This window comes from Chelonia mydas, chromosome 13 (genome assembly GCF_015237465.2).
Source record: "Chelonia mydas isolate rCheMyd1 chromosome 13, rCheMyd1.pri.v2, whole genome shotgun sequence".
NCBI lineage: Eukaryota > Metazoa > Chordata > Testudines > Cheloniidae > Chelonia > Chelonia mydas.
In genome coordinates, this window is record NC_051253.2 from 37,687,796 (window position 1) to 37,713,984 (window position 26,189).

The window sequence follows — 26,189 nt, forward strand, 5'->3', positions numbered from 1 at the left end:
ACTTTCAGAAATGTTGAGCAGGGTTGCTCTGTACTTTTGAATATCAGCCCAATCTACACCCCACATAAGGATTTCTGGACAGTGCCTCCAAAAACTCCAGGCTAGTTTTTCAAATTTTGGCCCAAGATTGCATTCTTATAACAGACTGAAAAATCTTTGAGATTTCACGGAAAACCATGGATTTCTGTCACACGAATTTTCCTAAAACCAGCTCTGTAAAAATCTTTAGACACATGCTTTGAAGCTATGGGTTAAAGTTTCTGCATCTCATTCACCTCATTCAGAGAAATAACACTGACTGCTTTATGTTCTCAGCCAATTGCAAAGCCGCTCTCTTCCCTGTCCCACCTACCACTTCCTCTTATCTGTCTCTCTTTCATCATCACTATACTTCCTGTATCCTTGTTTCTATACTCGGAGTCCTAGGCCAGTGTGGTGGGTAAATTGCAAGATCTCTAATTCGGTTTGAATCCTTTGCTATTCTGGGTTTAATTTTTGCCATCCACCCATGTGTTAAGATTAGAATACGTGTCCTTAAGACTTTATGTGGGGAGAGCAGTGTTCCCGTGGATGGAATTTGGCACTGGGACTGGTGAATTCAGAATGTGTAGGTCACCCCGTTAAGTGGGGCCAAAGGCAGGAGGTTATTGGGAAAGTAGTCTGTTAAAACTGTGAGATTGTGCTGTGTGATCTTCAGTGACACCCCTGAAATTCCCATTGAATTCGCAGTATCTGGGCGAAACAGATGACATGATTTGTCCCTGCGTTTTAATAAATTACTATGTGTCTGTCTGCAGTGTCCTCTTCGTGCCTGCACGAAGGCACGCATGCGGTGGAAAGAGTTGGTTATATCTCTCTACTCCTCTCTTCTCCTTCCCGCCCCACCCCCCCGCATGATTTGGTGACTGGTTTCAGGGCAGGCAGGGAGTGTGCTGCAGAGCTCGGAAGCGACCCCAGGAGTTCTGACGCTTAGTTTTGCCCTTTAATCCAGTAGACTCTACTCCCAGCTCCGGGAGGGAGAGCAAAGTCCTGAGACCCGCTCCTCCTGCTATAACCAAACCATAATAAACAGCAGGAGTTTTATGTACAAGTGTGTGTCCCTTTAAGAGGAAAAAGCACATGGTGGGGGAGCCGGTGAAGGCTGAACAAAGGACGTCCTTGCTGCGGCGGGGGCAGGGTTTGGAAGGTGCCTTCCGCTGTGTGTTGCAGGACTAGCAGCCTCTTTCGGGGTGCGGAATGAGCTGGGAGCGGGTTTGACTTGGGATTCAGAAATGCTGCTGCTGGCAATGGTGAAGCTGACCACTCCGTGTGTGGCGGATGTGTTGAGGGAAAGGGTGGGAGTTGAACGTCGCTCCAGGCCTCAATTTTGCTCTGGCTTTTCTCCCCACTTTATAATTTGCCGATGAAACTCCACTGAAGGAAGTATATGGAAGTTTAGTTACAAGAGAAGAAAGTTGAGTGGGCTCTGCTGGCTTTGAAACACACCGTGCAATTCAGAGGCTATCTTGAGCCCAGGGTGGCTCCCGTGGTAAAACGCCTGTCTGCTTGTATAGTAAAAAGAAAAGGAGGACTTGTGGCACCTTAGAGACTAACCAATTTATTTGAGCATGAGCTTTCGTGAGCTACAGCTCACTTCATCGGAAGGTGCCACAAGTCCTCCTTTTCTTTTTGCGAATACAGACTAACACGGCTGTTACTCTGAAACCTGCTTGTATAGTGACTTTGCTGAAGCCCGGGTGCTCTCCAGACCCCATTTTAAAAATGGGTTTCATGATGGATGGGCTGGGAGTCAAGACTCCTGGGTTCTACCCCAGCACTGGGAGGGTAGAGGGGCCTTATGGTAGTTGAGCTGGGAGTCAGGACTACTATTACTGGCTCTGAAGATGACCCAGGGGTGACCTCGAGCAAGCCACTTTGCCTGTGCTTCTCTGTACCTCAGTTTCCCCAACTGTACAATGTGAATAGTACTTCATAAGGAAGCATGGTGAGTCTCGATTCATTAATGATTATGCTTATAAAAACACTCCAATCTGGAATGGGAGTTACTAGAAAAAGAGCAAATTATTAAATATTGTTGTTTCTGCATCTGTTTTGACCCCTTATTAGCTACAAGTGGTTGGGTACTTCATAGCCTTTGAGCCATCCCTGTCAGCAGCCTTTACCTGATCTGTAGCATCTTAAGACTCTTTGCATCTACCAAGGTAAAGGAAGCCAATCACTTTTATACAGGTCAGAAAGATACTCCTTGAGCCCAGGATCTATGAAGCCTCAAAGGATGTCAGATACAGAATGCAAACACCATAGGCTGCAAGCAGCCAGGCTTTCCCAGAAAGATTCTCTGCCTTGCTCTGGGGGTGGATCTGCAAATGAGGCAGTGGGATAAAGTCTGGAGGCTGATTCAGGGCAGCAATGGGTTCAATTAAGGATTATTCTAACACAGAAGATTAGAGCTACATAGGATGGGTGGCCTAACAAGTCTGTTTTCTTGAGGTCAATGTAGGATTGTTCCCTATAGTCTGCTTTCTGTCCCTTTGTTCACTCTGGTTTTAAAAGCCATAAAGTCAGTCAGGAAGAGCTGAGACTAGAAGTGTAAATGCGGAAGAGGCTGAGAGGAAGGAGGACTCAGCAGTTAGGGTGCAAGCCTGGGACTTGAGAGACATGGGCTTAATTTCTGGCTCCACCACAAATTTCTTGTGTGACCATGTGCCAGTCTTAGTCTCTCTGTGCCAGATTTTTACAGGTACTTGGGCACTAAAGATACAGATAGATGTGTAGTGGAATGTTCAGAAACATGTAGGTTCCTAACACCTACTGATTTCATTCTGTGTCTTTAGGTGCCCACAGACATTTTAAAAACTGGCCCAATGCCTCAATTCTCTAGCTGTAAAGTGTGGAGAACAGCAGTGCCCTACATCAGTAGGAAGAGATTGTGAGGTGGCACCATAAGATTGACCTTCATTTGGTTATATTCATGGCTCTGCCACTTGCTGGTGATCTGGGGCAAGTCATTTGCCGCTCTGTGCCTCAGTTTCCCCATCTATACAATGGAGATGATATTGACTTCACAGGGCGGATGAGAATTAATGTTTGTAAAGCAGTCGGACTGGGATTGTTGGAGTAGCCTAAGAGGGGGTAAGGTACCTAACTCCCGTAGGCTCCTCTGAAAGCCTCAATGTTGAAGACGTTCGGAAGAAAGGAGCTAGAGAAGGCCAAACCCTTGTTACTGTATTAATTTTAGTGAGTGTAGCTTCTGCATTATTGGTAAGTTGCTACTTACCCCTGTAGGCGGGAACGTCCTTGTGTCATGGAGTCCCCGGGCGATGCTCTGGAACTGTTCCCTACAAAGCCAGTCAGGACTCTGGGGAAGTCTCTTCTCTCTGAGCAGACTGTCTTCAGGACACACAGCTTCCACCTTCCTGGGTCTGACCTTGGAGCATTCAGCATCCTCCGCCCCTCAGTGCGCTTCCCACAGTGAGTCCGCCCAGGCGGGCTCCTGGGGAAGCCAGAGGGTCCTGCACCCCAACTTCGCAGTCAGACATGACTCTCAGCCAGCCAGTAAAACAGAAGGTTTATTAGATGACAGGAACATAGTCTAAAACAGAGCTTGTAGGTGCAGAGAACAGGACCCCTCAGCTGGGTCCATTTTGGGGGGCAGTGAGGCAGACAACCAAGTCTGCACTTCACTCCATGTCCCCAGCCAGCCCCAAACTGAAACTCTCTCCCGCCCCTCCTCCTCTGGGCTTTGTCCCTTTCCCGGGACAGGAGGTCACCTGATTCCTTTGTTGTCCAATCCTTTAGCTCTCACCTTGCAGGAGGGAAGGGCCAGGCCATCAGTTGCCAGGAAACAGGGTGTTGGCCATTCTCTGTGTCCAGACCCCTACACACACCTGCCCTCTAGGGCTCTGCAATGATCATACACCCTTATCCCATCACCTAGATACTTAAGAACTGCATAGGGGAAACTGAGGCACCCCCACAATATTCAGAGGAAACATTAAGAACAGTCCCGCTTTGTCACACCTTGTAGTGGCTTTTACACTCCAGTCTCTATTGTAATCTTTAAAAACCTCTTTTCTAACATAGCTGTGGTGATGTTGGATTCTGTTTTGCCAGGTTTTGGTCTGTGTATCCTAAACCACTGTTTGTATCCCTTCATTTTAGGCTGAAAATGGAATTGATGAGCTGGGAGGAAACAATTCCTTTGGACCAATGCCATATTCCAGATATGGGGAGCAATGAGCTGGTATGAGATTGGCTTCTTACAGAGGAAGGGAAATCCCTTGCCCAGGGAACTAAACTCGCCCTAGAGTTCAATGGTTTTGCTGTTATGTCAACTATAGTGGGTTAGAACAGGGGGGCTGGGGGTCAGGACCCCTGAGTTTTATTCCCAACTCTGGGGGAGTGGGAACTAGTGATTAGAGCAAGGGAGTCCAGTCTAGTTGTAGAGAAGGGGGACTGAGAGTCAGGACTCCTGGGTTTTATTTGCCTACCTCTCTTTAAGGGCTTTACCAAGACCTGTAATTTCCAACCTGGAGAGAGGACTCCAGAGTATTCCTGTTAGATCATGGTCCCACCTGCCAGATCACCTATCTCCCTTCCCCCAATTAGTGCAAGCTGAGGTGTGTCAAACCTTCAGCTCTGGCTTTTGGATTGTAGCAGATGTTTTTCAGCTCTGACTTTATCCAAGTGTCTGTTACGAGTTGTGTTGACCGATCCAGCGTTCAGCTACGATCATGGAGTGTAGTAGGAATGACTTGTGGCTTTTGGGCCTTGCTAACTTACTAGCCTGTGTGTGTCTTGAGGCCTTCAGGCTGGTGTTGCCTTAGTGATGTAAACATCAGATTTTAAATCCTCAGTGTCCAGGATTGGTTCGTCTCTTCCCCCTTCTACTGCAGATAAATTAATGCTATTGGTCTGAAGCTGTTTGGGTCTCTTGCTTGAGGGTCTCTTGCTTGAGGTCTTAACAAAATTTGAGATCCTGTCTGCTCACTGTGGACATTAAAAGGGCCAAGGGATCTTTTGTTAGCATAGCAGGGAGCTTGGCCAGTTGTCCGCTAAAAAAGGATTCTCAACCTTGTTCTTTGAGGTCCCCACAACATGCTATTAAAACTCCAGGGTCCAGCAGGGCTGGGGAGGTCTGGGCTTCAGGGGAGCTGGAGGGGCTTCTGCCCGGCAGGGCTGCGGGGGTTAGCTCTGCGGGGCTCGAGGCTCCAAGTCTTCTGTCCTGGGCCCCTTTCAAGGCTGATTCCCCACTCTGGCACTTTGAATGCAGAAGGTGGCCCACAAGGATTCTAAATATTAATACTGGCCACTTCAGGCTTGTATTAAAGTCCCACGGTTACAGCTTTTCTCTGACCTTGGATTGGTAGGTGCTGCCACCACCCAAGTGCAGAACCCCGTTGAGGCCCAGGAAGGTGCACTTGGGGATTCCTTCCTGTGGGGTGCCCTTTAGCCCCCCCTACCCCGTTTCGGGGAAGAGCTGGGGGGAGGGGGGAAGGGAAATCAGCTGTTGCCACCAGGTAATTAAACAACATGCACAAACCTCTTAAGACACACAAATCCAATTCTACTCTTAAAAAAGGTAAATTTTTTTAATTTTAAAAAGAGAGAAACTATATCAGTGAATTTAGGCTTTTGCTAGATGTAAAAAAAAAAATAATAATAATAATACAAGGATTAAGCATCAAGAATATCTTTCTTGAGATCCAGCTTAAAGGTTACAAGCAAAACAAAAGCACCTGGGGTTAGCACAGAAGAGTCCACAAGCCATAAACAAATAAAAAGAGATTAACCTAAATGCTTCTTCCTCAACATTTCCTAATCTACTTACATACCTAGGGTTTAAAATGAGTAGTTTCAAGGTATGATACTGAGGATTTTTCATACCTGGCCCCAAGCTTCTTACACCATGACTCTGCCCTGCCCCCTGTCTCGGGGAGAACAACCAGAGAGGGAGAAAAGGGGAATCTTTGTTTCAATATTAAAAATTCTAGCCTTCCCATTGGTTCTTTTGGTCAGGTGCCCACTCAGTTCCTTTTACCTATGCATAGCAGTGAGACTTTTTAACCCTTTACAGGTAGAGCAATTAGAGAACAGCTACTAAGAGGGATTTTATAGCTACTGGCTGGGTGTCCATAAAAGGGAGCTCTTCCCCCCACCCCCCTTCATTTATCACAGCCCCAACCAGCCTAATGCTGGCCCTACTTCATGGACCAGCCGCGGGCCCCCAGTTGAGAACCGTTGTGCTAAAATATTCCCCTCCCTTCTCCTGTTGCACTTTGCTCTGGCTGTCTCTCTCCACCCCAGAAGTGACTTCATTTTAGTCCTGCTGTTTTCCCCTCCATGTATAGTGCTAGCTCTTCCTGCCTAGATGTGCCCAGGTAGAACTGGCCTGTGGTGTGCTGGGGAATTCAGTTTAGATGGGTCCAGAAGCAACTCTGATCTCTGGTATAGCTGCAGCAGCAGGGCAGAGGAAGAGGCTTTGTGGGTTATAGTTTTATGAATGTTTCTTTGCCTGTTTCAGGTGGTGGAGAGGCTGGAGACTGACTCCCCAACCCCATGAAACAACTGGGGTGAAGTGGACAAATGAAGTAACTGAATCTTGAAAATGGGCTGAAATGAAACACCCCGGATCTGAGCACCAAGTACAGTAGGGTAAGGGTTTCCTGCTGAGTAGGGCCTTAAAGAAAAGGGACTGAGTGGTTTTACAGCCTACATGAGCTGAGATAAGGATAATCAGCTCCTGTGCTTTCAGGGCTTGCTCTGATCCCTGTGAGGGGTAGCGGGGAGTAGCCAGAGGTGTGTTGCTGGAGGCAGGATGCTTCACTTGATGGGGCCCATCCACTGTTTTATTATTAGTTATGTTACACTGTTGCCTAGAGGCCCTACTGTGTTGGGGGTTGTACAGACGCTTAGCAACCATCCCTGTTCCAAAGATTTTTGTTGACTTTGTCTGCTTAGGTTATAAAGGATGGAAGACAGGAAGTATCAGCATTACAGATGGGGAACTGAGGTACAGAGGGCGGAAGGCTGAGATTTTTTCAAAGGAGCCCAGTGGAGTTAGGCACCAAAATCAGAGATTTAAAAGGACTTGTTTGAGGTCACCCAGGGTGTCTGTGGCGGAGCTGAGAACTGAGCCCAGATGTCCCAGTCCAGAGCCTTAACCACACAACTATCTTGAGGGTGGGTGTTGAGGGGAGACCCGGCCCACAAGTAATTTCTTCTCAGACCCATGAGACCCCCTCTGTGCTTTGCCATTGGTGGTGTCGCAGCTGGGTTTGAGGGCATGGGTGGAGTCTGCTATGAGTATATTCAGTCCATCTTTCACCTGTTGACACATGCCCTGAGCAGACCCCATTTCATCAAGGATGGAGAGAAGCATTAACTACCTCTCCATTTTGTGCCTGCAATGAAATCTAGTAGATGTGGTCAACGTTTAAGGCCAGGAGGGACCATTATGACTATCTAGACTGACCTCCTGCATCGTAGGGGGCAAAGAAAGTAACCTAGTAATGCCCACTATGACTCCCTGACTCCTTCCCATTTCTAAAACTCAACTATTATCTCCCCTCTCCACACATGCTGCTTTTAAATAGTACCCTGCACTAGCCCTTCTCATCCTACTGCGTCTCAAGTTAACTTCACTGCGCCATTTCCCTGGCTGGAACTGCTGTGACCTTAGAAGCTACTCGTATGGCTTTATTGAAAAGACAGATTTTGAAGGCTAGACGGAACCGTTAGATTGCCTAGTCTGATCTCCAGTTTAATACCAGCTGGAGAATTTCACCTAGCGATCCTGCTGATTGTGTTTGAGCAAAGCATCCCTCCTAGAAAGGTATCCGTCTCCAATTTTTCTGCGTCCGTATTAAAATTGGGACACCAGAACTGGATGCGGTATTCCAGTATTAGACTCACCAGTGCCATATACATGGGTAAAATCATCTCCCTGCTTCTACTGGTTACTCCCCTGTTTATGCATGCAGGGATTTTATCCGTCTTCTTTTTGTAGGTAGAGTTGGGGAGCTCATGTTGGAACACGAGGAAGTTCGGTGAGGAAGCAGCTAAAATTCTCAACCACTTGAGGTTTCAGAGTCCTGGGTGGTGGTTTGTGTGTGGGAGGGGCAACCACATTGCCACTTGTAGGACTAGGAGGGGTCTGCTGTGATGAACCGCATATTCAGTCCGTGTTTCACCTGATCTACCCTGATTGCACACATGCCCTGAGCAGACTAATGAAACAAACACCTGCAGCTGACATCTGATTTGGGGGAAAGCTGATGTTCTAATGGTCTCCAATGGGTAAAGTCCCAGACAGTGAGAAGAATAAGTAGCAGATCCATGCAAACTCTTCAGAAACATGGATCTGGTTTTTGTGCAAATGAAGGAGGGGCATAGATGCAAGGAAAAGTTTTCCATGCAGTTGGTAGCTCTTCCCCCTTCCCCTTCTCTCTCTCTCCATTGACCTGGAAACATTTCCTCCTTGTATCTGTAGGGGCAGGAACTCTGAAAACAAAATTGGCTGGTTTCTCTTCTCCCTCCTCGCTCTGGATCCCTTATAGGAATCACAGATGTAAGTGCTGTTGGAAGTTCGTATCCATCCAGTTGGTTAGCATGGCCCCTTATTGGCATCCCCCACCAATTTCACCATGGGGGCAGGTATGGGGCAAGAAAGAGGTACAGTGGCAGACACAGCAGTTAACAAATGTCTTGCATAGAGTATAACATGCGTTCCGCATTCAGTGACAAACAGTCTCTGAACTAAAAAGAAAAGGAGTACTTGTGGCACCTTAGAGATATAAATAAATACATTTTGTTAGTCTCTAAGGTACCACAAGTACTCCTTTTCTTTTTGCGGATACAGACTAACACGGCTGCTACTCTGAAACCAGTCTCTGAACTGATCTTCCAAACATTGCCAGGCCGTCTTTCAGTACCTGAAGCTGCAGATGCTTTCAGAAAGCTGTATCTTTCTGCACACGTGAACAGGAACTCCTTTCTGCAGGATTTTAGTAAGGAAACTGCTTAGTAAAGGTTTGCTCTTTAGAGAAATTCATGGTGTATCTCTCTAGAGAATCCTGTTGCTTTCAGAGCTGCTCATTTAAGGGAGAGTGGCCGCGATGACCGTTCCTCTTGCTGCCATGAGCCATGGGCAGTGGGATTTTGTGTCATCGCAGATTAAACTTGGCCTTTCTTCACTCAGAGTGCTCTTGGATGGGTTTGGCCGTCCATTGGCACCTTCTGAATTTTGCGGGGTCAGACACTCAAAGAGGCAGAAGGGGACTGGACTTTTAGGGAAAGAAATGGGGTTGAAAAACCACCTGCTCTGTACCGATTACTCTGTCAACTTTAGGCAGTGGGCTACAGTAACCAGACTGTAAAATTACTATGTGAGCTGAAAGATTGTCTGAGCTGAAGCAGTAGGAGCTATGCTGGCCTCAGCTGGGAGGAGTTAGTACAGTTAAGCTATCTAGTTTTCTAAGAGGCAATTGTGTGCTGCATTCTGCATCTTTAATACTGAGATTCCTTATCTTTACAGGGATGATTTGAGATGAACCTTCAAGGAAAATGTATCTTTCTCTCCACCAGCATCAACTGTAAGAGAGAATTTGGGGCCTGAAGATTAAAAGATTTGCCCCGTCTCTGATCTGTATTACAAGGACTTTTTGAAGTTATGTCCAGGAAAGCCTGTACTAAAAACAGGATAATTAAACTAGAATGGATGTGTAAGAGTTGGGTATTTTTTGTACAAACGGACAGTGGTAGAACTGAGGGGGAAATGGAGTTTTCTCAACTCTAATCCACTGGTCTGAATTCAGCCCAGGTCAGTCGTGGCTGTGGTTGGGATTTTCACAGGAGGCTTAAGGGAGTTAGATGATATGCTGTTTTAGGCACCTTTTGAAAATCCCATCCCTAATTCATTGCTATCTGAAGGCTTTTCAGTTGCCCTTTCTGTAAAGTGAGTTAGGGTTTGACCTCATGTCTGAGATACAATATCTGCCCAGATATTTTTAAAGTTCCTAGTCATTGTAATATCCATGGGCTTGTACAAAATTGAGGATCTGGATGATTATCAACATCGGTCTATTTACTGCTGGGTCCAAAATTACTTTCCACTCTTCTGTGAATTTACTGTCCCGTGTCCACTGTCTGTTTTCTACTACCAACACCGGTTAGGTTATGCTGAGATTTTCAGATGCGCTCAGGATTTGGACACTCGGTTCCCATTCAAAAAATTAATGGGAATTTAACAGGCAAATGCCATAGATTTGAAAATCCTTAACTTAAGCGTATTTAAACTATGTCTCCCTCACCCTATAGGTGCAGACTCGTCTGACACTAGCTCAGACCCTTATTTTGTGCTCCCAATGTTGGCTTCCTCTATCATTCTTTTTTCTCTCCACTCCAAATAAACAGATGTAGATCCTTTCCCACTGAGTGGGCAGCCACCACTGCAGGTCTTCTACATATTACAGTTCTTGTGCTGAACAGCTGGGAGGCAGTGAGAGAGATGGAGTTGAGCGCTAGGGCTGTGTGAACTGAATTCAGCAACGTGTGGTTTTGAGTTTAGACGGTCCTGGGTTATATGGGAGTCAGGACAGATTCTCAATGTCATGAGCAGAGATGCCATGCTGGACCCTCAAAACCAGGGCCATCCCAGAAAACGTCAGGCATTTGATCCTCAAGAGTTTGAACTAGCTTGTGAGGATTCAGCTGAACACAAGAAACAAACATTTCCCCAAAATCATGTCTTTAAATTTAAACCAGGATGAATCTAAAAATTTTGTAATTCTCCAAAAAAATTTTGAACTCCTTATTATGGCAGAAGTTGCAGTTTTATTCTTCTAACGAGATTGCCTTTTTACTGTGTGTGACAGTCTCGCTCAATTTGATAGCATTTCCGTGTATTTGTCTGTACATGTGTAATGTGATCACTTTTGAACACTGTGCACGCCTTTCCAATTTTTCAGGGAATGTTTGAGTTTCTGAGGGCTAAGAACCTGTTTATTTGGGAGAAAATTGGAAAACAGAAAGGGAAAATGCAGGGGGGAGAGAGATGGATGGACACATGGAGCCCTTGCCAGCTGTGTAGCACAACTGCAGATTCAGGCAACTCTGCAATTGAGGATAGACTCAAGAACTGGTTGATGGCAGCCATTAACACCTTCCCCTATAACAGTGCCCCTATCTAATTTGTGTGTCCTACCAACAGAATTTAACATTTGGCACCCTGAATAGCTTCTAGACCAATAATGGGGTGAGGAAGAGGGGGACATGCACATCTCCCCTCCTCCCCCTTCACCATGCTGGGGCAAAGAACTGGGAGTGCACAGACTCTGGTGGGGGAAATAGTTCGGGGGAAGGAGGCACACAGCTCCTGGCCTAGAGGAGAATAGAGTGCAGAAAGAGCCCTTGACATGAGGGGAGGGAAAGAATGGGGAATTGGGGCACACACACACACAGCTCCTGCCATTTTGAAGGGGGAGACTGGGGGACTCTGATATAGACGGATGTGGGAATGGGGCATACCGAGCCCCTGCCACAGCATAATTTAGTATCCCATTGCTCTTGGACCAAGATGATCCTCAAAGGCACTTTAATACTGAGGATCTGGGCCTGGTTCCGTTGTACTCTGCTCAATGGGTTACACTTACATCATTGTCTCTGTGTGTGAGAATGTATTTGTGTGTGTGTGTGTTTGTCTCTATGTATGCATGCAAATCTATGCAAGTGTGTACCCTGTTGTGTATTGCCTCTGTGTATGTATGTGGGTCAAGTTATTCATGGGTGCGTTTGTATAAATCTAGATAGTTGTGTGTTGTGTGTGTGTGTGTGAAGACAATGTTTGTTTAAATCTGTGTGTATACTAGTGTGTCTTTTGCTTTTGTGTGTGCACACACATGGGCAGGTGTCTTTTGCTGTGTGTGTTTATCTCTGAATGTCATAGAGTGCGTAGCTCTATGGGTGTGTACGTGCATAGCTTTGTGTAGGTGTGTTTTTGTTTCTATATCTATGCTTGTGTTCCTCCTATGTGTGTGTTTCTCGGTGTTATCCAGCATGTTCCTCTGGGTACATTCCATTTGCAGTTATTTCTCCCCCACTTAAAGTTCATCTGTGTTAATTTCACATTCATTATTTACCCCTCACTTTCACCAGGATTTAAAATCTTTCAGCCCCAGAATGGTAGAAGCAGGGTCAGTTCTGACATCTCACAGCCGATGGATTTGTGCACTGTATAAAGTCACCTTTGTAAATAGGTTGTTCACCCTCTTAGAAATAAGATTAGCAAAAATAGAAAGGGAAAAAAATTGATCTTTTGCATCTTCGTTTCTAATTGGATCAAGGGTCTCTGCAGTGCGGGAGGCGGGCAGCATGGGTAGGGTGGGTTGGGTGTGGATGTGTGAGATCAGGGAAGGATCACGGGAGGGAGGGAGGTGGGTGGCTTGGGGAGCACAGGCCAGGTTGCAGGGGAGTGGATGTAAATCATCGGAGGTGAATGGCAGGGTGTGCACAACATGGGGAGGGGGGTAGGGTTACCAGGTGTCCAGTGTTCGACCAGAAAATCTGGTCTGACAGTGTCCAGTCTGAAACACAAATCAGACACCAAAAGTCCGGTTGCCACCTGCAGGGGCACCGGAACAGCTGGGGCCAAGGAGATGGGCTGGTGGGCAGGAGGCGCTGCAAGGGGATCATGGCACAGAGCAGGCAGCCATGCCCCCTCCATTGCTTCCCCCAGCGCATGCCCATGACAGAGTCTCCCTTGCCACCAGGCCACATCCTCCAGTGGAAGCAGCATCAGCAACGGGCAGCAACAGCGGCGGTGATGGGCAGTGAGAGCGCACCCAGAGCAGTGTGGGCTCTGCCACTCCTCCCGTTCCCACTGCTGCTCCTGCCCTGACCCACCCCACCCTGGGCAGGAACCCTCCCGCTCCCGTCTTGCACAGGTGAGTGGCCGGGGTAGGACGCGTTCCCCACCCTCCGCCTATCAGCAAGCCCCTGCCCGGGGCAGACCACAGGGAAGGAGGTTCCCGCTCAGCCCCAGCGGGAGGATCCCTGCTTCCGAAGGCGGAGGGGCTCCGCTGGCCCCCTGGTGAGGGGAGAGGGCTGCAAGTAGCATTTCACTTCGCTGCTAACCCCCTCCCACACCCCGCGCACACAGCCCAGAACCAACATGTCTCCAGCCAGCCCCTTCAGCTGCTGGCTCTGAGGCTCACTCCCCTTCTCGAGCGTGGACCCTGCCCCCTCCCCGCAGGACCTAGAGTCAGCTCCCCTCCCAGGAGAAACACAGAGACCACAATCTGACCCCGAATCCCAACACCCTGGAATTACTATATGCTGCATCCTCACCTCCAGTGTGTATGTGTGTGTTGGGGGGGGGGGGTGTCATTGTGTCAGTATTAGAGCTTATTTAAAGGTCTTTAACTTTTTTAGGAACCTTTTTTTTTTTGGAGGGGGGGTGTGCTGGAGGTTTAGCTCAGTAGAGTCAGTATCTCTCCTTCTCCCTACATTTTTTCCTTAGTGATGTGTTTTAAAGAGGGTCCTAAATACCCACTGCCTGTTGTGGTTATTACAGGACTTGCGTAGTTGAGCCGTGGAACTTTTTCTGTGTATAGCACAGAGATCTCTGTAGAGAGGAATGTTTCACCTAATCTAAATGTGATTTTGGTGAAGGTAAGGCTAGGGTGCTGTCTCTTTGGACAGAGGAGAGGGCAAGAATTAACTTTTCAGCCAAAATGAAAATGCAGCAAGCAAAAGTCCATGTTTTGCTTTCATTGTACAGAGGAGAGAGGGAGAATCATAGTAGGTTTCTGTTGCTGAAATGCATTTTCTTTTTTGTATTTCATGTTGATACACAGTACCTTGTGTAGTAACTATCAGTATCCCAGCTGTTCTCTGTTGAAGGGTTATTATGGCAGCAGTCTTTTCCCTCTTCTTTTCTATAGCATCTCTGGTTCGGTGCAGTGTTAGGGATATAGGTAATGGTACCTATTGCAGGAGTAATGAGCAACTCCTTGACACTTCCCAGAGCACCCTGACAAATATGAATATAAGTATTGTAGCAAATTTTCAAACACCCCCTTTTCCTCAGAACATGTGATAAAGGTTAAGATTGAAAGAGGGGGTAGGAAACATGCCATTTTCTGCAATAATTCCTGCTTTGGGATTTCGGTGTTTTTGTTTTGATTGGAGGGGAGAGGAGTGAGTTTGGGGGAGAGCCTTGGGGAGGGGGCGGAGCAGGGGACAGGGCCTCAAGGAAGAGGGCGGAGCAGGGGTGTCCTGTTTTCAGAAATCGGAAAGTCACCAACCCTAGGTGAGCAGCACAGGCTGGGGTAGGGTCATATTTCCAATATGCCAATATTTCAAGTGGCTAAAGTTGGATGGGTGCTGCCTCCAGGGGAAAGGAGACCTGGGGATGTGAGGGGCTAGGTGCTGCCTGGGGGTGAGAGGCCTCCTGGGGGGTCAGGTGCTGCCCCCAGAGTGGGTGGCGGGGGGAGTTGCAGAGCAAGCCTGTTCCATGCTCGCCCTACAGTGGCAACTCCTGTCCTGCGGGGATGGCTGGGCTAGGCTTCCCGGTCCGGGTGTTGTGCTCTGTCTCCTGGTGTAGAGTCACAGCGATGTCCATGTATGGCCTGGCTGTGTCCCCACTCGACGGGGCCTGGCTAAATACAAGCATTGCTTCTGTGACACTGCACCCCATATTCATCATGGGGGGACGATTATGATCATTATGACATAATTATAATGCAATTTGTACAAGATGAATCCTGTGAGGTGTCATTGGAAAAGTTATGATTTGCTGAATATTATTATCCTATGTGTATGCATGTATCATTTTTGTGTCTAAAGTTATGGATATTGACTATGTATCTGTATTTCAAATGTAGTTACACCTGGGTGACACCCACTCGGGAAGATGCTTCCAGTCTAGATAGTTGGGAAGGGCCTATTCAGGGTAATGGGCCATTAGGAAAAACAACAGGGCTTAGGAGAAGTTTATTTCCCACCTGGTGAGCCTTCCTGAGAACGCTCCAGACAACCTGTAAGTAATGGCTGCTATGACTCTGCAAGGGTATGTGACCAGGCCACATGACTCTGACCTCCATTTGGGTACCTGTATTTTTCCACAAACTGGTCTGAGACCCAAGTTTGAAACAAAGGGTTCCCGCTATATGGAAAATCTATATAAGACAGGGAGTGACATCATCTATTGTTCTTCACTCCCCCACAACTCAACACCTGAGAGAAGCTCTGGAAGAAAAGGACTTGGAGTGGGGTTCGGGAGCCCACGCTGCAAAGCAAGTGCAGCTTGTGCCTTGACAACCTGCAAGCCTGCTTGTATCATCAGTCATGGTGAGAAATAGCTAATTCATATCCAGTCTTTCTAGTATCTTAGGATTAGTTTGCATTTTTGTTCATTTACTAGGTAATCTGCTTTGATCTTTTACTATCCCTTATAATCACTCAATCTATCTTTTTGTAGTTAATAAACTTGTTTTATGTTTTAATCTAAACCAATGTGCCTTTAACTAAATGTCTGGGGAAAAATTTCAACTTGGTTAACACAAGTTTGTTGCATATTCCTCTCCACATCCTTTCCAGGTAATAAATTCATACTGGTCGGAGTTTTGACCAGGGCAGAGCAGTACAGCTCTGGGGTCCTAAGTTGGGAAGCTGAGGTTACCTTGGCTGTAGCCTCTCTATTGTTTGGTCAGCCTGCATGTAACTGCAGCTGGGTGTGTCCCTGCCTGTGCAAATGCTGGTAAGAGTGTAAGTCTGGGAGTGGTCTACAATTTATCACAGCAGCACAGTGTGAGAGGGAGCCCAGGCTCGTGGGTCAGAGGGTTCAGTGGACCCCCACTTCCAGGTGGCACCACAGGGGGAACCAGTCACAACTTCAACCCCATGCACCAGGAGTCAGGGCACAATGCCTGGAACAGGGAACCGAGCCCAGCCAGCCCCACGACAGGAGCTGCTTCAACCGGGACATGGGGCTTGGCATCAAAGCAGGACAGTCCCACAAAACCCAAGACTATTGGGAGGTTTGTAGGGCTGCCACCTCTGAGATGCAAAAACATGGGACAGCCGCGATGGTCCTGAGACTGTCACACTGGACAGCTGGCAGCGCGTACCAGGCTCCCAGACCAACTTCCCAGGACAGCTACCAAGGGTCGATCCTGGAGAAACATGGATATTGGCAACCCTAGCAGGGCATGGAATTAAAAAGAGATCCCTGGAGTGGGCGAGGTGGGCAGTGTGGAGACCCCAGGCTCGGCTGTAGAGGGCTGGTAAATGGGGGGAGGTGTGGGGACCAATGCCAGAACACTGTGTGTGTGAATGTAGGGGTTGTGTGTGGAAGCGGGGGGAGGGAGGAATGCAGGGGCTGTGTAGGATGTTGCAATACAGGAGCTGTGGGGGGAGGGAGCAATCGGCTGTGTATGTGTGTGCAGAGCAATACAGGGATAGTGGCGGTGGTGGTGTGCAGTACAGGAGCCCTCTGTGTGCAGAGCAATGCAGGGGTCGTGGGGAGTGCAGTGCAAGAGCTGGGTGTGTGCAGAGCCATGCAAGGGCTCTGGGAGGAGGGTGCAGAACAGAGACTGGGGGTGTGTGCGCAGTGCAGGAACTGTGTGTGCAGAGTAATGCAGCGGCTGTGTGTGCGGGGGTGTAGTGCAGGAGCTATGTGTGTGCAGATCAATGTAGGAGCTGTGGGGGGGGGTGCAGGAGCTGTGGGGGGTGCAGATCAGTGCGGGTCTGTGGGGGGTGCAGTGCAGGAGCTGGGTGTGTGTTTGTGCAGAGCAATGCAGGGGCTGTGGGGGGTGCAGTGTAAGAACTGTGTGTGTGCAGATCAATGTAGGAGCTGTGGGGGGGGTGCAGGAGCTGTGTGTGTGTGTGCAGATCAATGCGGGTCTGTGGGGGGTGCAGTGCAGGAGCTGGGTGTGTGTTTGTGCAGAGCCATGCAGGGGCTGTGGGGGGTGCAGTGTAAGAACTGTGTGTATGCAGATCAATGTAGGAGCTGGGTGTGGAGGGGTGCAGGAGCTGGGTGTGTATGTGCAGAGCAATGCAGGGGCTGTGTGTCTGGGGGGTGTTGCGATGCAGGGGCTGGTGGGGGGGTGTGGCAAGGGCGTGGTTGCGGGCGCGGGGGAGGGAGAGCCAGCGGCGCTGTGCAGCATTCCCCCGCCGACCCTGTAGATGTCCCTGCTCGGTCCACAGGCCGGCCCGGAGCGCGCGGCGGCGCCGAGGCGGAGGGAGGGGCGGAGCTCGCAATCATGGCTGAGGAGGGAGCAGAAGGAGGCCGCCAGGCCTTGCAAACCCTGCAGGTACCGGAGGGGCTGCTGCCTGGCTGAGTGGCCACGGCCAGGGGGGCGAACTCTGCGTCTGCCGGCTCCTGCGGGCTGTGAGACACACACGCAGCAAGGCACAGACACACCGATCGCCCGATACGCACACAGATATGCACACACATACAGACACACAAAGCAGTGTGCACACACGAGCAAAGCACAGACACACACCGATGCCTGCACACACACCGATGCACATGTACTGATCCATACGTGCACACACACACACACAATGAAACACGACACACATTCTGATCCCTGCACAAAAACACACACTGTTCCCTGAACACACACACACACACACCCCGTCACTCATCCCTGCGCACACACTGATCCCTGCTCGCACACGATGCACCCACACAATGACACACACACTGATCACTGCGCATCCACTCGGATACACACACTGATTCCTGCACAAACACAGAGAGGTGCACACACACAAATCCTTTTGTTACACACACAGAGCCTTGCCCTATATCTCCCTTACAGTGCCTTCTGCTTTTGCAATCCCTGTGTGTGAATTAACCTCTCCCCTTTGTCATGTGTTTTTCCCTGCACCCTCTCTCTCAGCAACTGGGTGGGTTTAGCCATTTTCCTTTTGCTCTTTAAAGTCCCCAGCCCAAGATGGGTGCAAATAACAGGCTTGTAATGGGAAACAGCCTGTAAAATGCCCTGGGATGTAACATTTGTACACTGCCTTTATCAACTATGTATTGGGTTTGTAATTAAAATCATTAGCAGATGGAGGGGGGAGGGATCTGACTGTGTTAGGGTCACTGAGATTTGGGGCTTTAAGAGGCCATCTGGGGCACTAGACTTGGGTCCCATTTCCACTTCCACCATTGAGCTTGCGGAGGTCACTTCCCCCTCTGTGCCTCACTTTCCCTGTTTATAAAATGGGGAGATGGTCATTCCTTTGCCTGTTTAGATAGGGGAGCTTTTCAGAGCAGGGTCTGTCTCCCACTGTGTCCGTGCAGTGCACAGCACAATAGGGGGCCTCTGTCAGGGTCTGTGCAGCGCCCGGCACAGTGGGGGCCCTGATCTCGGTCGGGGTCTGTGCAGCGCCCAGCACAGTGGGGGCCCTGATCTCGGTCGGGGTCTGTGCAGCGCCCGGCACAGTGGGGGCCCTGATCTCGGTCGGGGTCTGTGCAGCGCCCGGCACAATGTGCACTCTGACGTTGGACAAGAGCTACCATAAGACATATTATTAATAATAACAGTGGTGAAAGCCATGAGAGGCTGCAGTGTGCGAGGCCTGTACGTCAGGTGATAGGGCTCATATCTACAGATTGATCCTCTGGGTACTTAGAATGATACCTAAGTGTGATCATGGCCTCGCTGTGCCGGTACCGCCCAGACCTCTAATAAGATCGGAATCCTGTTGTGCCAGGTGCTGCCAAGACCCTGACTGAAGTGAGGACCCATTGAGCCGGATGCTGCACAGACCCACAGCGAGACAGTGCCTCCCTGAAGAGCTTGTCATCTAAAATTGATGAGATCAGAACAGCGTATTGGATTGGGAAGCCCAGTTCCCAGGAATTAGCTCTCTGGAGCTGGGACAGCCATTTTGTTCTGTGTTTGTACAGCATCTAGCACAAAGGAGCCCTGGGCCATGACTGGGCTCCTGGGCGCTATGGTAATACATATAATAATGGGAACTGATTTCCAGATTCCTTAGCCAGCTTTGAAAATCCCAACCTAGGCATGGAGAGATTCAGTTACAGGGATTTGCAAATGAGGCCAAAGGAGTTAGGAGCTCAGTTGGCTTTCAGTGTCATTTGGGGGCCTCATTCCTTTAGGCTCCTTTGAAATTCCTAGCCTAATGACTTACCCAAGGTTACAGGCATAGTCTCTGGTAAAACTGGGCTTTGAACGCAGGTTTCTTGAGTGCTAGTCCAGTGCCTTAACCGCCAGGCTACATGCCCCCTTAGGCAGCTGCTGCTAGGGTGTAGTTTACCGATGTGCTCCTTCCCACCCCTGCCCCTCTCATCCACCTGTCCCTCATCCTCACAGGAATTGGTCGATGGCTTGTACTATTTCCGGGATCACTACTTTGAAAGCCACGGCGTGGAGGATGCTGGGAGAAAGCAGCAGGACGTGGTGGAGGAAATGGAGAAAACACTACAGCAGATGGGCGAGATAGATGGTAACCGGGTATAAGAGGGAAATGCAAGCCCTCCCCTAGAGGGGAAAACCTGGTATCCCATTGCCCACCCCCATGAGCTAGCCAGACCTAGGACCCCCTGGGGCTGGATTGGAGCTGGCACTCCCTAGAAGGGAAAGGTCTCATGCCACATTCCTCACTCCCTGACCCAGCCAGCCCAATGCCCTGGGGCCGGAGGGGATTTGAGCCACAGGCTATGCCCTCCCTTTGCGGCTCTGTCTCTCCAGGCTGTTCCCAGGGCCGGGCTCAGGTGTTGATGCTGAAGGGGAAGGCTCTGAACATTACACCTGACTACAACCCCGAGGCTGAGGAGCTGCTGGCCAAGGCTGTGAAGCTGGACCCGGAGCTGGTGGAGGCCTGGAACCAGCTGGGCGAGGCCTACTGGAAAAAGGGTGACATCACAGCAGCCCACACCTGCTTCTCTGGGGCCCTGGGGCATGTGAGTTCCACCTCCAGGCATACCGGTGGGCTGGGGTGGCCAATACCAGGGGGTAGAAAGGGGAGAGACCCAGCTGCCCGTTGGTGGTTGGAGGGCTGGGTAGCTGGGGCCAAGGGGCCGATCTGGGGGGAGAGGCGGGGGCTGGGCTGAGGGACTGATCCTGGGAAGGGGAGACAGGGCTGGCTGGGCCGAAGGGCCGATTGAGGGGTGCGGAGGGAAGGAGAGACAAGGCTGGCTGATCTGAAGGCAGAGGAGGGGAGGCGAGAAGGCGGGCTGAGTCGCTGACCCTGGCTCCATGTCTCCTCCACAGCGGAAGAACAAGGTCTCGCTGCAGAATCTGTCGATGGTGCTGCGGCAGCTGCGAGCCGAGAGCACAGAGCAGCACGCCCAGAATGTCATGGACAGTGTCCGGCAGGCTAAGCTGGCTGTCCAGATGGACATGCGGGATGGCCGCTCATGGTGTGAGTGACAGCCCCTTTCCCGCCCCCAGGCACCGCTCCTGTTAACTCCCTGCTTCAGGGGACACTGGGACCCAACATTGTACCAGCTGGGAAGGGCTCAGGCTTCTCAGTATGCTCTGCAACTTCCTGCCCTTTACCTGGCTCTGGGGGAAGGATAATATACCCCAGCGATATCCCTACATTCAGCCCTCCATTTTCAGCTATGTCTCACCATCCCTACATTCAACCCACCATCCTCAGCTATATCCATCCCTCCATCCATTCAACCTCCATCCTCAATGTCCCGCCATCCCTCCATCCTTAGCTGTAGCCATCCATTCCCCTCAGCTATATGCCTCAGTCTATCCATCCTCAGCTATAACCATCTCTCCACCCATCCTCAGCTGTAGTCATCCATTTAATCCTCTATTCACAGCTATATGCCTCCAACCAGCCAGCTGTTCATCTTCTTTGATGTCCGCTGTCCGTGTGTTCTCCGTGCTAATCTCTGTGTCTCTCTGCCGCAGACATCTTGGGAAATGCCTACCTCTCGCTGTTTTTCAACACCGGCCAGAACCCCAGTATCTCCCAGCAGGCCCTAAGCGCCTATGCCCAGGCGGTAGGTACTGCCCTGTCTTCTACTGGTTGCAAGGGAGCCCTGTGCTGCAGGGAGCAGGGCAGAAGGCTCAGTAGGGGGCACTCTGATGTTGATTTCCTCTCCACACTAGGAAAAGGTGGATTCTACAGCATCCTGTAACCCGGACCTGCACCTCAACAGAGCTACGGTGAGAAGGTGGGAGGGAGGGGAGTGGAAGGTGTGACTGAAGGGTGTCAGGGGCTCAGGGGGGGCACTCTCCCCTGGGAGGCAGTGCCAGCATCAGTGTCCCAGTGTGGTTTTAGGGAGCTCTGTGTCCCTGTGCCTGCTGCCCCCTGCTGGAAGGAATGAGCCCTGCTCAGTGTGTGTGTGCATCACTGCTACTTTCTGGCTAACCACTAGACCCCACTCCCCTCCCAGAGCCAGGAATTGAACCCAGGAATCCTGATTCCCTGCACGCGCTGCTCTAACCCAGTAGGGGCTTCTCCCTACTCCCCTCACACTTTGAGCAAGGAATGGAAACCAGGAGTCCTTGCTCCCAGCCCCCTCACTCTAACCCACTAGACCCCCTCAGGCCTGCAACAGAACCCAGGAGTCCTGGTGCCAAGCCCCACTGCTGTAACAGTAGCACTATGCTGTGTTTCACTTGGGTTAGCTGCATAAATATGAGGAGAATTACACGGAGGCCCTGGAGGGGTTTTCCCGTGCTGCGGCCCTTGATCCAACCTGGCCCGAACCCCAGCAGCGCCACCAGCAGCTTCTGGATTTCCTGGAGCGACTCACCAGCCTCCTGGAGAACAAGGTAGAGCATCTCCCCTGCTCACTGCCCTTCCCTGGCTGGCCTACAGGGAGACATGTCTCAGTCAGTGACCCTGCTCTCCTTCCTCCCCCTGCAGGGCAAAGTGAAGGTTAAGAAGCTGCAGAGCATGTTGGGAAGCCTGCGCCCATCCCAGCTGGGCCCCTGTGGGGATGGGCTGTACCAGGGGTCCTCAGGCCAGAAGGTGGCACTGGAGCATCGGCTTCTGAGTGCCCTACAGCCAGGTGTGAACACGGGGGCCGTAGTGCTGGGAAGGGTGATCTTCAGCCTCACCACGGATGAGAAGGTGCCCTTGTGAGTACCACCTGTCCATCCCTCCAACTTTAGTGCTTTCTGTTGATGTTGCCTATTCTCCTGCTACACATCTGTCAGTCCTGAGCTCTGTCCATCTGCCCATCCTGCTGTCCATCTGTGTGTCCCGAACTCCATCCATCCGTTTCCTCAGTTCCGTACACCCATCCAGCCATTCTCATAGCCATCCATGTGGCTTTCCATCTATGCATCCTCAGCACCATCCATCCATCCATCCCCTCACCTCCTGTCCCATCACCTTACTCACACTCTCGCCTGGTTTTCTGGCAGCACATTCGGCCTGGCTGACTCCAAGGGCCCCTGTTTTGCTGTCACTGTTTATAACATGGTCCAGAGCTGGGGTGTGCTCATCGGCGACTCAGTGGCCATCCCTGAGCCGCATCTTCGGCATCACCACGTCCAGCACCAGGGCAAGGTGAGTGTGGCCCGGTCCTCCCTGCCCCTGGCTTAGTGCTGGTGGGATTCCTAGCCCTGGCCCTGTGGGTGGAGGGATATGGGAAGACACCAGAGATAGCAGGTTGATATAGGACTGTAGCTCTTCGTCAGTTTAAAGGTTAATCCCCACCCTTTCCTCATGCCCCTCCCTCCACCTGTTGTTTCTTCCCACCCCCACTGCGGTGGCGGAAGGCATGAATGAACTCGAGACTTCCTGTCTGCTACGTGCATCACTTCCTATGTAAGCTGTTAGACCTCAGTTACAGGGCCACAGACGCCAGAGTGATGGGGCCTTTGTCACAGCACGATGGGGGCGATGTGTCTTTCCCAGCCCCCTTGTTATGGGGTAGAGGAAATGCCTTTGAATTGGGGGAGGGGGGTTGCAATTCCCTACCCCAATAATCACTCCCACGTCCAGGGAAGCAGAAGCCCACTAGCTGCCCAGCAAGGAAAGAGTTAATTTTCACACCGTTGCTGGGAGACTGGCACCTCCTCCCTCACTAGAACACATCTCAGTCTTCTGCAGGAAGGTGGGAGGACGACACACTGGCTCTTCAGGTTTTTTACAGCTGCCTAGGGAATTTGGGCTCTTGACACTTGTTAAATTTGGGCACCCAGATCCCTTAGGCAGGTTTAAAAACCTCAGCACATGAAATGAAAATCACCATCAGTAGGAGTTAACAGTGGAATTTGCCCTGCCTCATAGATGGGTGGGGAAATTTCAACCCATAATGTGCAAACAGTCATCAGTAGGATTCAGAGTTAACCACCCTTCTGACTGACTTTTCTGTCTTCACGGTACCCCCAGAGCTTCTCCTTCCCTGGGATCCGTCTGGAGACCCCACTCCTGCTGGTGGTGAACGGCAAGATGCAGGGACCTGGCAACCAGGCGGCAGCTACTGTGGCATACCGAGCACAGAGCGAATGATGCTGTGGGGAGGGAATGTGCCCTCCATGCTGCTGCTGGACGGGTCGGACTTGTCCTGTTGTCTGCTGCCCCCTAGTGGGTCCCATGAGTATAATGGCTTTGAGAGGCTTGTGGGGCAGCAGGGGATTTACAACTGGGTATGGAGGCAAAGGATGGGGACTGAGTGATTCTCTCCCCCTACCCCCCCAAAAGAGGGACAGAGGTCCCTCTTTTCCCACTCTCTCTCCACTCAACATTGTCCAATCTCCCATAGCAATGAGCTCTACTCAGGCTCTGCCCCTGGTACCCCAATAAATCACTCCAATGGGCTGATCCCAGGTGTGAAGAAATTGCACTGGGACTAGGAGACCTCTACCAAGGCCACCAATGGCTCTTCCATCTGCACTTGTGCCCTGCCTTTTCTCCTTTTCTACACTCCCCCTTCCTGTTTCCTTCCCATGGGCTGGAATCACTGGCCCTGACCCCCCTTGGTTTGTCTGGCTTATGACATGGGGACGTTCAAAGGTTATTAAGGGGTGTTGTAGCTGCCTAGTCCCTGTAGGTTTGGGGGTCGGACTTCCTTAGGGCCCTTTCACAGTGGGTGTGGCCCAGGGCCCTGCTCTGTGTGTGTGTGTGTACAGAGCGGTGGTATATTTCTTTTGGAAGGTTCTTTTTGTTTTATCATATGTTTAAAGGTTGTTTTTTTTTTTTGTAATAAATAAATAATGAATAAAATCTGTTATCGATGAGGTCCATGGTCGGTGAGTGATGTCAGTCGGTCCCTCCCCCTACACAACCACCTGTCTGTCTGTCTCTTTAACTACTGTTCGATGGTCACAATGTGTCGAGTATTTCTCTCGGGAAGGCAAATGGAGATGCAGCCCTGGTCAGCTCTGACTCTGAGCAGCTGATCAGTCCCCCGGGACTAAGGCAGCCCCACAGTGCAGAGGGAAAACTACTCAGATAGCAGAGGTGACTCGGGCAGATCCATTGAGAGTTTACACAGTGAGTAGGCACCAGCAGCTGGCCCGTGTCAGTTGACTCAGGCTTCTGGGGCTCAGGCTGCGGAGCTGTTTCACTGCTGTGTAGATGTCAGGGCTCTAGGACCCTGCGAAGTTGGAGGTTCCCAGCTATCTAGTTGCTATGTAGACATACACTTATCCTCCAAATCCCACTCAGCTGCTGCCTAACCTGGTGTGTTCCTAAATTGCGGTCAGTGGGCCAGCGCCAGCCCCCTCAGCCCTGACCCCTGGCTCAGTCTAAGCCCTGGAAGAGGAGGGGACGCTTCTGCATACTCCAGAGCAGCGGTTCTCAACCTTTTTTCATTGGTGGGCTCCTAAAAAGTTTTGAATGGTGATGCAGACTTCTTTGGAAATTTCGAGTGGCAGCCTGGAGCCATTGGAAATCTACGTCTCTACATATAGCTGGATTCTGGTCAGTCCGTTTTCAGTCTGAGTCTTTCGTGGACCCTGGAGCACCGGTTGAGAACCACTGCTCTAGAGCTCTGTGGTTGGAGCACTTACCTGGGATGGAGGAGACCCCAGTTGAGATCCTTATTATAGGGTCCTGCCTGGTGGGGGGACGCATTCTGATCCGGGTCTTTTCTAAGCCTCATATGGGTGTCAGATAACCAAACAGCCACGAGCAGGTGGGACTGACTATGGGCCAGTGGTCAGGGCACCCAGCCAGGAGGGGGAAAGTCAGGCTCGAGTCCCTGAGCCAAGGACAGCATCATACGAAGTGGAACAACAGAGACCAAGAGCCAGCCCCGCTGCACGGCCCAGTGCTCCTGCACAGTAGGAGACCTGCGGACAAATATCCTGGAAGTTCCCCCTTATTGGGCTGGCCCCAAGGATCCACCCAGCTCCACAGGGCCAGGCTTCCCCATCTTGGCCTGGGGGCACCAGTGATCCCTGTCTCTCTCTGGGGTTCCCCGGCTCGGCCAAGCTCCTGCGGGACGCTTGTTCCATCCCTGCAAGGTGCAGTGTCCTCAGGCCGGATCTGCAGCAACACCAAACAGCTTTTTCAACCCAAGGGGACCCTTTATCAGTCCTTTGGCTGCAGGCCGCTAGGCTTTGGGTTGGTAGGAGGGAGGCAGGTTTGGGTTACAGTTCCTGTTGGTGAGAGCTGGAGCCTGTCCATGCCCTGCTCCCCCACGCCCCATTCTGCAGTCTTTGGCCCTCAGTCCCCAGCACGCAAGTTACCTGGGTGAGCCCAGCTCTCATTGACAGAGGCACCTCCCCCCCCACCCCCGCCATGTCTTTGTCCTCCAGATACAGACACCAACACGTTCAGCTGGCTCTGCAGCTAGGGGTTTGTCTTCGGTCCCTGAGGTTCCCCGCATCTCTCTAGGGTCTTCCATCCCAACGTGCAATCCAGAAGGTCCTAGTGGCTCTGTGAATACCTGGCCTGGTCTGTCGTGGCCCAGGGAGAGATCTGATTCCTTCCCCCAGGGGGCAAGGGCCGCCAAGGGGATCAGCCCAGAGCCGTACGGATGGTTCATAAAAGGATTTAGGGAAATTCACAGGTTCATCCTAGGTCCCACAGAGGGGTCCCAGTTGTGATAGGCGCCTGCGACCCTTTGAAGGGTCAGACTTTGGCCCCACCCCTCCCTCGGCATTTCCCTTTGGTTAGTTTTGGTGGCTCCGGGCTGTAGTTACCCGTCTATCCCTATGCATGGTCTGTGGAGCCTGGGCACCTACCTAGGGGCTCTGGATTGCACTGGGCAGCAGGAACCTAAA

At 50.8% G+C, this 26,189-nt stretch overlaps 1 protein-coding gene, 1 long non-coding RNA gene and 2 other non-coding genes across 10 annotated transcripts; all 4 read left to right on the forward strand.

Moving 5' to 3' along the window:
- The first annotated feature begins 369 nt into the window (after positions 1–369).
- LOC114020041 lies at positions 370–9,726 on the forward strand. Of its 5 annotated transcripts, none has more exons than XR_006285379.1 (6): positions 370–439; positions 4,162–4,243; positions 6,524–6,654; positions 8,009–8,048; positions 8,492–8,673; positions 8,861–9,726. It is a non-coding gene; the product is annotated as an uncharacterized LOC114020041 (long non-coding RNA). The 5 variants fall into 5 exon arrangements; XR_006285381.1 differs by having other exon boundaries at positions 8,492–8,569; XR_006285378.1 differs by lacking the exon at positions 8,009–8,048.
- On the forward strand, positions 8,153–8,230 carry LOC114020046. The gene has a single exon (XR_003564967.2). It is a non-coding gene; the product is annotated as a small nucleolar RNA SNORD126 (small nucleolar RNA).
- LOC114020043 lies at positions 9,115–9,262 on the forward strand. The gene has a single exon (XR_003564964.2). It is a non-coding gene; the product is annotated as a small nucleolar RNA SNORA79 (small nucleolar RNA).
- Positions 9,727–17,154: 7,428 nt separating the features above from the next.
- Positions 17,155–24,201, forward strand: TTC5 (tetratricopeptide repeat domain 5). 3 transcript variants are annotated; one of them, XM_007062131.4, is made up of 10 exons: positions 17,155–17,312; positions 19,353–19,485; positions 19,731–19,942; positions 20,253–20,403; positions 20,910–21,001; positions 21,111–21,167; positions 21,633–21,779; positions 21,874–22,088; positions 22,377–22,521; positions 23,350–24,201. In XM_007062131.4, exons 1-10 carry the CDS (start codon positions 17,262–17,264, stop codon positions 23,467–23,469), a joined length of 1,323 nt encoding a protein of 440 aa, XP_007062193.2. In that variant the 5' UTR covers positions 17,155–17,261; the 3' UTR covers positions 23,470–24,201. The 3 variants fall into 3 exon arrangements, with proteins under 3 accessions (XP_007062193.2, XP_037771958.1, XP_027680372.2); XM_027824571.3 differs by lacking the exon at positions 17,155–17,312 and adding an exon at positions 18,826–18,975; XM_037916030.2 differs by lacking the exon at positions 22,377–22,521.
- The last annotated feature ends 1,988 nt before the right edge of the window (positions 24,202–26,189 follow it).